This window comes from Thamnophis sirtalis, unplaced genomic scaffold (assembly GCF_051295495.1).
Source record: "Thamnophis sirtalis isolate CommonGarterSnake01/CBP01778 unplaced genomic scaffold, rThaSir2_p1.2 scaffold_2, whole genome shotgun sequence".
In the NCBI taxonomy this organism is placed as follows: Eukaryota; Metazoa; Chordata; class Lepidosauria; order Squamata; family Natricidae; genus Thamnophis; species Thamnophis sirtalis.
In genome coordinates, this window is record NW_028261382.1 from 76,230,908 (window position 1) to 76,241,989 (window position 11,082).

Genomic DNA, 11,082 nt, shown 5'->3' on the forward strand with positions numbered 1-11,082 from the left:
AAACAAAGGATCCCCTTTTACAGGACGTCTAGTTTGTCTTATTCAGAGCAGGTGGAAGGTGAAGTTTGCTCATTCATTTGAGCAATAAATCAACACACTTAAGTCAACGTTGACTAAGCTAGATGTGTTTGTTCTCCGTATCTAAACCAAACATTTCCCCAGCATTCACCAAGCCTTTCCCCAACACACCATTTCTCTCGTTTACAAGAAACCAAAGCAGACATTTGCTTTGTTACTAACGTGACCTCGGGGCCTAATAGTAACATAATGCATTGTTTTTATCTTAACCAATGTTGAACTCTGCTCAACTTAGGTCGTCAAAAAGTTTTGATCCTGAAGATTCTGGTTGCAGGCCAGCAACTCCTGTCCAACAATGGAGATATTGGAGGGGGGAGGCAGACAGCAGAGTGCTGCGGTGGCCTAGAGGTGCAGCTCTCACCTCACAATCAGAAGGCTGCGAGTTCGATCCTAGTCAGAGGCAGATATTTCTCTCTTTGGGCACAATGAGAATATATCTGCTGAACAAAACTCCGCATTGGCAACACAAAGGGCATCCGGCCATTAAACACTGTTAGCTCCATTCAGTTGCCCAGACTTCACCCCACAAGGGATTATGGGGTCACTAAATGATGGTGAGAGTGTGGGGTAGACACTCGTCCTGATATAACTCATGAAAAGCAGCAATCTCTTTCCACCCCGTCTTTCTGGCCACTCACAAGGCTCCCATTCGCTCTTACCTATTCACAGCATAGCAAGCCAACTGGACTCGGTATTGGGGTGGCTCGTGCCGAGGCTTCTTTGCCCCCCAGGGCTCATTACCCTTCTGCTTCCTCTTCTTGGAGTCAAAGTCATCCCTAAAAGGGAGAACAACTTGGTCGCATCAGCCAGAGTTACATGCGGCACTGAAATCCTAGGTTTTTCCCAGTTTGGTTCTCGGCAAACAACCTTGAGTACAACTCAAAAGAGAGAGAGACAATGTGGATATGCAACTAGTTTGTTCCATGGAAAATAAACCCTCTTCTCTGAGGAAAAAAGCAATCCTACTGGAGACGTAATGACTGCACCCACACAAAAGTGTCATTTTTGGTCAGAATTTATGGTTTTTCTGGGCTTGAGATGAATGACTTTTCCGAGACTGGTTTCCTATCACAGGAGTCTTCCATTCAGGGTTGACCCAAAGGGAGGTTTTGTTTAATTGCTACGGCATTTTCAAATCATATGAGAACCAAAGCCCAACTGTGGTGGGTCATTCCGTGAAGTCTACCTTGGGCAGCGTTCTGGGTTAGCTGTGGCCATCTGTAAAGCCCACAGGGCAGAGATAGGAGTTTAACAGGCCCTCTTTGGTCTTTGGTCTCCCTATCCACCGTCTTCTTGGAACCCACTCATCTACCCTGCCTGGGGCTCTGTGTAGCAATCATTGCCATATGGGGACAACAAGAAATATACAGAAACCCATGTGAAGCAGGGGAAAGCAGGGAGAAATCTCAAAAGTACCATTCTGCTCCTTCTCTAAAGCAGAAAGTGGGTGTCAGCCCTGGGAGCCATCTTTTTCGTTGGAGCTTCAGGGCTGCCACATTAGTACCTGGGGAAACGGGAAGAGGAGTTGCGAGGAGTGGTGAAGGATTAGCCATAACAACATTCCTTTTTCTGGGAATCAAGGACATTCGGCTGGCACCTGGATGGGTTGTCTCCAGTTGGGACAATGAATTGACTGGCCCAAGGCATGGATTCTGGACTGCCGCTAAGAAAAGCAGACCATCCTGCCTCTAAAACAGGGGTGTCAAACTAGAGTCAATTGAGGGCCACATTAAAGTTGGGGGGGGGCAGCTTAACCTTACTCGTGACGGGGGCACATGTGGTGACCAGAGAGCTCTGCCAGAGAAAATGGGCTCCCAGGCTCCATTTCTGCTGCCACAGCCTCCTGCAACCCTCTGCCAGTGAAAAGGGAGCTTGCACAGCCTTTCCAATCTCTATTTGTGGGCCAGTCCTACGCTGTTTCTAGGGCAGCCCCCGCAGGCAAGATCTAAGTATCCCGCAGGTCGGACATCCCCGTTCTAGGAGGAGAAATATTCCCCCCCAGGAAATAGGGAGGATTGCTAGATTTGCATGAAGAGCTTTTCTGCTCAGTGGCAAGGGGCAGCTAAGTAACAGAAAGCTGCACCCAGTGGATTGAGAGACCAGCTGGAAGGGCAAAATGTGCTCCTGAAAAAAGGGGGCAAAGAAAGGCTCCTTGGGAAAGTGGGAACTCACACTCAGTGGTGCGACTGGCAGGATGCTGTGCCAACCCAAAAGGACCCGTTGAGATTCTTACCATCTGCCTGACTCCTGCCTGCCTTTAGGACCTCTACTGGCGTATCTCCCAAGGTGGCCCAAGTGGAGCGATGGAGATGTCTGGAAGAGGCTCATTGCTGGAGAAGAAACATATTCAGCCTTATTTTCTCCTTCTCCAAGGAGAACCCATTTGCTTCTTCAACTGGGCCTTACATCATGCCAGATCCGCTATCTGTTGTGGCCCACCAGCCGCCAGCGGATCTGGCAACAGATTCGGACAGTGAGGGGGTTGGGGAGGAACCTGGGCCAGTCCTGGAGTCTGGGGAAGGCTCTGTGTCGGAGATAGAGAGGAGGCCAGAGCCATATGCCAGTTATCAGCTGCCTTCTGAGTCAGACATCAGTGAGGCAGAGGAACAGCTGGAGCCTCTTCCCAGTGTGCGCATGCACAGAGTTGCCAGATGAAGGGCACAGCTAAAGAACAGGGGTCGACTTGGGAGTAAGGCCACAGGTGGATGGTGAATGGTCCCGCCCAGAGGAAATAAAAGAGGAGCGAAAGGGGAGTGGAGTTTGCAGGAGACAATTAGTTCATTCCTGCATTCTTGCCAAGTATTGCAGCGTCTGAAAGATATCGGCCTGGTCACTCTCCAAGTCTGAGAAAGATTGGTAATTGTGAACTATCTGGAAAGTGTGGGAAAGGAAAGACTTTGCTGGAGGGGAATTCACTGTAAATTAAATAAAAGGGGTTTATCAGGATGAGGACTTGGCTTCGTGCTGCTGGGGCAGCCTAGGTCAGAGGACTACCACTGGTTCCAGGTTACATGTACCTGGGTGCATGTAACTTTATCCACCTCGTGAGGAGAAACCAGGATGACAAAATGACGCACTTCCCAAAATGCTATTCAATTTCTTTTTTGCAGACAAGGCACCCAAATAACACCACAGCTAGATCTAGATGATTTACCAGGATCACAGACTTCTCTCGTGGTCTAGAAAAGCTGTTTCCATTATTCCCTTCCATGAATCAGAATGAACAGGGGAAAAACTATTTAGAAAATAAGCCACGGCTTCAAATTTCCCATCTGGCTTCTGAAAGAGTTTTGTCTCTCTAGCTTCCTCATAGTGTAACGAATCTCGGATTCAAGTTTTAACGTTTAACGCTCCGCCTCTGATCGGATGTCTTCACCATCCGACGCTGTGTCACTAGCATAAGATGCAAGTCACACTTACGTTTCTGGGGGAAGAGAGGGGGAATCCGGTGCGGCTGGAAGAGGAGCTGGGGCTGAGCTCCCAGAATGCCTTGCTTCTGTCCCAAAGAAGCTACATGGAGCAGAGGAGTGGGGGGCTTCAGAAGAGGCTGGGGGGAAAATTATTAATGAAAATTTGTAAACTAATTTTTCTTACTGAAAAACTTCCAAACCGTGAGTGAACAAATGTTTCCTAAACAAAAAGATAGCATTGGACCTGCCACAACTTAAGTCTCTAAATCAGGGGTGTCCAAACTTGGGAACTTTAAGACTTGTGGGGAATTCTGGGAGTTGACATCCACAAGTATTAAAATTCCCAAGTTTGGACACCCCTGCTCTAAATAGAAACAACGCTTGGCCCCATTTGTTGAAAAAGGTATAGTTTACTAGAGATCAAGTGTATTGCAGTAGTGCAAAGCCAAAACTGGGAGTCATGCACCAAACTCCCTCAATTGTTCTTTTCCCTCCCTCGATTTCGTAACAGATGGTCCAAGCAAGCAGTTTGGTATGTGTCCCCCTCCTCCTTCCAGCTGGGTGACCTTGAGGCAGCAGCATGAGCCACAGTGACACAGCGGTTAGAGTACAGTACAGAAGGTTACTTCTGCTGCCTGCCGGCTGCCTGCAATTTGGCACTTCAAATCTCACTAGGCTCAAGGTTGACTCAGCCTTCCATCCTTACAAGGAGAGCAAAATGAGGACCCAGATTGTTGGTGGCAATATGCTGACTCTGTAAACTGCTTAGAGAGGGCTGGAAAGCACTTTCCAGCATCATATACATCTAAGTGCTATTGTAATTGCTATTTCCCCCTTCATTCCCCCTCCTCAGGTTCATGACACTCTGACACAAGCAAGCATAAGATAGCAGCTGACAGATGGGCTTATTAAATTACTCTGTCTTAGCCACGATAACATTCCCCTCAATCTGATTTCTTTGTCGTTTTAACTACCGTGTTTCCCCGAAAATAAGACACGGTCTTATTTTCTTTTACCCCACAAAATATGGCCTTGGGCTTATTATAGGGGAGAGCTTGTTTTGGGGTTGCCGGGCAGCTGCTCCCTTGCAAACTGGCTCCCGAAGAGCCGGGCTCAGCCTCAGGGGTGAAGCAGCCATGAGGTGACCATGCTCACGAGCAACCGCCCAGTAAACCCCTTCTCTAGCCGGGCAGAGCGCCATTCACTGACCTAGGGGGTATCCCTAAAGCGCCAAACCACTTGGTGCTCTGTCCACCCCCCAGCTCTCGCAGCTTGGCACATTAGGGATATCCCCTAGGTCATGCATGGAGCTCTGCCTGGCTGGAGAAGGGGGTTGCACAAGCGCCTGTTCCGCCCCCAGCAAGCATGCCTCCCGGCCTCACCATGCCCTGGCCCAGCTCTCCCTGCAGGGGCAGGACGTCGCCTCCGCCGCGCTCCAAGCATAACTTCTTCTCCGGCTTCCAAACGCCAAAACTCAGCTGCTGAGTCTTCCAGCAGCAGCCGCTCTAGGAGTGTGCTCTATGGTTGTTAGCGCTAAATAAAAGTGTGACGCCCCTTGTAACAGATTAGCACCATGACAGAAACCAAAGCCCAAATACCAAGAAAGAATCGTTTTATCCACCTGAAGAGCAAAACTGGCTGCTACCTGATTTGACAAGGTCTGGACCTTCAAGGCATTCCAGGGCACCGACTGGCTGGGGTTGTAAACAGCTTTCACCAGCACTTTCTCCCCAATTTGTGGGATCCGGCCTTTGACAACGCTGAAAGGAAGAAAAGAGAGGAGTTCCTTACTTCGGTTGGCCCAGTCCCTGAGAAACCTCATTGTAACCCCTTCGTAAGAAACTCCTTAGACGTCAGTATTGATTCGCCTTCTTCAACTGGCATTAGTCCTCTGATCTCAGGCCACGTTTCTTCCATCACATACTCTCCGATCCATCTTTTCACTGGAGGTGTATTAGGTGAGCTTCCACACACACAAAAGGTGGGGAAAATCACATTTCAATGTTGTAAAGCTTTGCAAGTAGATGCTGGCACAGGAAAAGCTTAGCTGGAAACCTTTTTTTTCTTAGAATACTTGCATTTTTCTAGCAGGATGCATCACAATCTGTAGTACAACAGATTACACCCAATTCCAAAAGCTACAAGCAGCCAGGCTTGGGTGATCCTCAAACCTTGGAAGCAGCCCCTTTACTGCTCTTCCAAAGCTCATGTAAGGTTGAAGAGTGGCACAGTTACACAGTCCACGAGCAGCCATTTGCTGCCCACTTCTGTCCCTGCTGCTGCTCAGCAACCCTCTACTCACCTTAACTGGAAAAAAACTTCATCATCCACCACGCCAAAATAATCGTGGAGACTGGTGACAATGCCAGTAAAAACACGCTGCTTCTCTCCTCCCTAAAAGCAGAGAAAATCACTGTCATTAAATGACTCTCACCTGATCACTACCACCCTGTCCGAGGTCAACCAGTACATTCATGAATGCTGCAGATGTTGGCTTTGTAGGAGCCTAGTTGGCTTTCTTTATCATCCTTCGGAACTCTGAACCAACCAGCGGGCTATTTGAGGTGGAGACGACCTCAAGCCTTTACCCACTTCCTATTTAATTAATGATCTCTACTTAATGCATTCTGCATCAGCTATTTAACACTGGCTCTAAAAGCCATGGGCAAATAAATGCTAAGTCACTACTTAAATGTACAACTGTTCCTTTTAGGGTTAAATAACCCAACTTTTAACTTCCTTTTCCTGTCACACTTGAAGCATTTTAAGCAGGTTAAGCATACACATGCACCTTCTGCAACAATGCGCATGAAGACCTGCACAACAAGTCTTGTAAAAGCCTTGGGAGAGAAATAAAGCATAGGAAATGAAGAGTTCAAGCCATATATTTGTGGCGTTTCACCTTTGCCATTGCTGCAGCTTCTCACTATTAGCTAAAAATCCTCCTGCATCATCTATGGCTCCCCTTTTATCAAAGCCAGAAGGTGTTAAAGCCACGTGCCTGAGATATCAGAAGAGCTATGGAGATTTCCAAGGGGTTTTTACCTCACCTTCTGGCTGAGATTCAGCCTAGGAGAGAATGGGAATTGCTGTCTTGTTTCCAAAATATAACATTCTTGGCAGAATATCACAAGGGACCAGAAATCACCTTGTAACTTGAACAGTTCACAAAAGCCTTTTGTTGAGGTAAAATCCCCAAATTGTCCCATATCAAGAGATGGAAAGAATATCAGGATTTCAGCACCTGCCAACTAAGAAACCCATTAAGAGAAAGCCAATTAATTCTCTACCTGAAGATGACGTGTTGCTTGAATGATATCTGCTGAAATAGGAGGATTTAACAGACCTGGGGCCGGTCCTAGTAGAGAGGCTGGCTGTGTTCCTAGAGAAAAGGACCAAGTGTCAATATTATTGGAATCCAGTGGAAATAAAACTATTAAAAGACAATAGGTACATTTTATTTATCAATAAATCATACTCTGTAACCATTCTAGCCACATTATTTTCCATACAACTACAGCTTCAGTCTTGTTATATTTCTTTGCCAGTGAAGTAACAGAAGCCTGAGTACAGAGATCAGCTAACATAACTTTCAAATATTTCATTATTTATAGATAGATAGATAGATAGATAGATAGATAGATAGATAGATAGATAGATAGATACACACACACACACACACTCGCATATACAGTGGGGAAAAAAAGTATTTAGTCAGCCACCAATTGTGCAAGTTCTCCCACTTAAAAAGATGAGAGAGGCCTGTTACTGACATCATAGGTAGGCCTCAACTATGAGAGACAAAATGAGAAAACAAATCCAGACAATCACATTGTCTGATTTGGAAAGAATTTATTTGCAAATTATGGTGGAAAATAAGTATTTGGTCACCTACAAACAAGCAAAATTTCTGGCTCTCACAGACCTGTAACTTCTTCAAGAGGCTCCTCTGTCCTCCACTTATTACCTGCATTAATGGTACCTGTTTGAACTTGTTAGCAGTATAAAAGACACCTGTCCACAACCTCAAATAGTTACACGCCAAACTCCACTATGGTGAAGACCAAAGAGCTGTTGAAGGACACCAGAAACAAAATTGTAGACCTGCATCAGGCTGGGAAGACTGAATCTGCAATAGGCAAGCAGCTTGGTGTGAAGAAATCAACTGTGTGAGCAATAATTAGAAAATGGAAGACATACAAGACTACTGACAATCTCCCTCGATCTGGGGCTCCACGCAAGATCTCACCCCGTGGGGTCAAAATGATCACAAGAATGGTGAGCAAAAATCCCAGAACCACACGGGGGGACCTAGTGAATGACCTGCAGAGAGCTGGGACCAACGTAACTAAGGCTACCATCAGTAGCACGCTACACCGCCAGGGACTCAGATCCTGCAGTGCCAGATGTGTCCCCCTGCTTAAGCCAGTACATGTCCGGGCCCGTCTGAAGTTTGCTAGAGAGCATTTGGATGATCCAGAAGAGGATTGGGAGAATGTCATATGGTCAGATGAAACCAAAGTAGAATTGTTTGGTAGAAACACAACTCGTCGTGTTTGGAGGAGAGAGAATGCTGAGTTGCATCCAAGAACACCATACCTACTGTGAAGCATGGGGTGGCAACATCATGCTTTGGGGCTATTTATCTGCAAAGGGACCAGGACGACTGATCCGTGTACAGGAAAGAATGAATGGGGCCATGTCTCGTGAGATTTTGAGTGCAAACCTCCTTCCACCAGCAAGGGCACTGAAGATGAAACATGGCTGGGTCTTTCAGCATGACAATGATCCCAAACACACTGCCCGGGCAACGAAGGAGTGGCTTTGTAAGAAGCATTTCAAGGTCCTGGAGTGGCCTAGCCAGTCTCCAGATCTCAACCCCATAGAAAACCTTTGGAGGGAGTTGAAAGTCCGTGTTGCCCAGAGACAGACCCTCAAAGCATCACTGCTCTGGAGAAGATCTGCATGGAGGAATGGCCCAACATACCAGCAACAGTGTGTGCCAACCTTGTGAAGACTTACAGAAAACATTTTACCTCTGTCATTTCCAACAAAGGATATATAACAAAGTATTGAGATGAACTTTTGATATTGACCAAATACTTATTTTCCACCCTAATTTGCAAATAAATTCTTTCCAAATCAGACAATGTGATTGTCTGGATTTGTTTTCTCATTTTGTCTCTCATAGTTGAGGTCTACCTATGATGTCAATTACAGGCCTCTCTCATCTTTTTAAGTGGGAGAACTTGCACAATCGGTGGCTGACTAAATACTTTTTCCCCCCACTGTATATAACATTTTTGTCACATCTTATCATACTTTAACATTACATATTCTTTAACTATCCTAATGTTTGTCTATTATCTATTTCATTGATCATCTTTCTGGCTCTTCGGCTTTGAAACAGAGATGAGTACCGCCCCCTAGAGTCGGCAACAACTAGCACATATGTGCGAGGGGAACCTTTACCTTTATATCAATCTCTTAATCACAGTTCATAACAATTGCTGTAGTTACCTTTTATTCCTTCAATATGAGAAATATTAAACTACTACACTAAAACAGACCTAAAGTTTTCAAAAGTCCAATCCAAACCTCAAGGAATTAGAACAGAAATTCCCATTTCACCCACATTGCCCAATTCTGGCCTCCACTAAAAAGCCACTCAAAGGTTGCTCCCCCTGCTTTACTGACTGCGAAAGAAAGGAGAAAGGAAAGGAAAAGAGAAAGGAAAGGAAAGGAGAAAGGAAAGGAAAGGAAAGGAAAGGAAAAAGAAAGGGAGAAAGGAAAGGAGAAAGGAAAGGAAAGGAAAGAAGAAAGGAAAGGAGAAAGGAGAAGAGAAAGGAAAGGAAATGAAAAGAAAGGAGAAAGGAAAGGAAAGGAGAAAGGAGAGGAGAAAGGAAAGGAAAGGAAAGGAAAGGAGAAAGGAGAGGAGAAAGGAAAGGAATGGAGAAAGGAAAGCACCAAACCTTTTTTTTAAAAAGGGCCACTTCCAGAGTTTTGCCTGGCACTTTGTCCCGTGGACCCTGCAGGGCAGCTGAACAACCCATAAAGGCATAAAGGCTCCAAGAGGCAAGGCAGCCCCATTCCGCAGAGGTCCCTAAAGGGAGCCTGCAAAAGCCCCCCAGCCTCCCGTCCCTCTCCCCCGTTTCAGGGACCCAAAATCACGTTCAGACTCATGCAGGTTACCTCATACACGGCCGACGAAATAAATCAAATGCAAATAAATAAATAAAAAGAAGAGGGACCCCCAGGTGGGGGGAGGGAGGGGGCTCCTTTGGGGGGACCCACCTGAGAACGACCCCCGGGGGGCTCCCTGGAGGCTGCTGGTCCGCAGAGGCTTCTGGCGCTTGAACTGGGCCATCTTCGGGGGCCGCAGGAGATCTGGGGGTTGAAGGGCCTGGTCAGAAAGGGACACAAACGCCCCGCAGGAAAAGCCCCAGAGGAGGAGGGGGGTTAAGAGGGACCTGGGCTCGTCTAGATGCCCTCAGGGTACGCCCACACGCACAGCCACCTGCACGGGGGCGGCCAGGGAGCCTTTCCTGCTTCCCCAGAGGCTACTTCGGGGACCCAGCCGGCCGAGCAGGGAGCTCGGGAGAGCGACGTGTCTTCCAACCGCCCCGCCTGGCAGCCTGGCCTGCACTGCGGGGTCTTCGTGACCCTCCCGCCACACACACACGCGCGCACACGGAGCGCGGGGGTGGGGGCTTCGGCGGCGCCTGCGAGGCTTCCACGGGGTCGGGAGGCGAAGGCGGCCAACGGGCGCTGAGAGGAGCCGAGAGGAGGATTCCTAGAGCGCCCCTCTCCGCCCTGCTCGAGAAACAGGCCGGGGGGGAGAGGGGGGAGGACCCACCTGAGGCGGCGGGGAGAGCGCCCGGCTGCGACCCCAGGGACAAAGGAACCCGGATGTGCGCCTGAGCGGAAACGCCTCCTTCCGCCACACCGGCGGTGCAGCAACCGGAAGGGCTCTCTTGCCCGGATGAAGCGCCACCAGGAAGCGAATGGGGAAAAACCGGGGGAGGCGAGACTCGGTCCTCCCAGAAGGGAAAGACCGTCGCTTCTCGAAGATGGACCCTTTCGGGAGGGGGGGGGAGGATGGATGGCCATCCAGATGTGTCTGGGTTACACATCCCAGCATCCTGGGCTGCTTGGGGCAGGAAGGATGGGGAGACTCCCCGCAGGCTGCTTGAAGCCACTGGCAGCGACACAACGCCTCCAAGAATTCCCAGCCCCTGGGCGGCATCGCTAGGGATTCTGGGAAGTGTGGTCTGGCACATCAGGTCGCACCTGCCAGCAAGAGGAAGGGCCCCGCTAGATATGATTGAGGGGCAAAAATAGCATCCAACATCATTAAATACTGTAGGATTTGGTGTTTTTTGAGTTTTGAAACTGCATGGACAAAATCCCATGTGTTTATTTGTTTTAGTTTGCCAAATATGTAGGAGATAGCCAGTGGTGGGTTCCAGATCCAGTTGTAACTGTTACGGGGCCCAACATCTACAACATGAATGCGTGCAGTGCACATGCATACTTACCATCTGCAATGCTCTGCAACGCCTCCGCAATGCTCCAGCTGCTCGGTGGAGCGTTG

The 11,082-nt window shown here is 48.2% G+C and overlaps 1 protein-coding gene across 3 annotated transcripts in view; it reads right to left on the reverse strand.

Moving 5' to 3' along the window:
* CCAR2 (cell cycle and apoptosis regulator 2) overlaps positions 1-10,454 on the reverse strand; it is a 34,244-nt gene extending 23,790 nt beyond the window's left edge. Inside the window, exons 1-8 of one of the 3 annotated variants that reach the window (XM_014064352.2) lie at positions 10,345-10,454; positions 9,783-9,875; positions 6,779-6,870; positions 5,791-5,882; positions 5,134-5,248; positions 3,499-3,625; positions 2,312-2,408; positions 738-854 (exon numbers count right to left, since the gene is read on the reverse strand). In XM_014064352.2, the coding sequence (XP_013919827.2) occupies positions 738-854; positions 2,312-2,408; positions 3,499-3,625; positions 5,134-5,248; positions 5,791-5,882; positions 6,779-6,870; positions 9,783-9,855 (713 nt within the window). In that variant the 5' untranslated portion in view covers positions 9,856-9,875; positions 10,345-10,454. Of the gene's footprint in view, positions 1-737; positions 855-2,311; positions 2,409-3,498; positions 3,626-5,109; positions 5,249-5,790; positions 5,883-6,778; positions 6,871-9,782; positions 9,876-10,005; positions 10,194-10,344 lie in introns of those variants that run through there. The other 2 variants (XM_087706124.1, XM_087706125.1) reach the window with 2 other exon arrangements.
* Between the last annotated feature and the right edge of the window lie 628 nt (positions 10,455-11,082).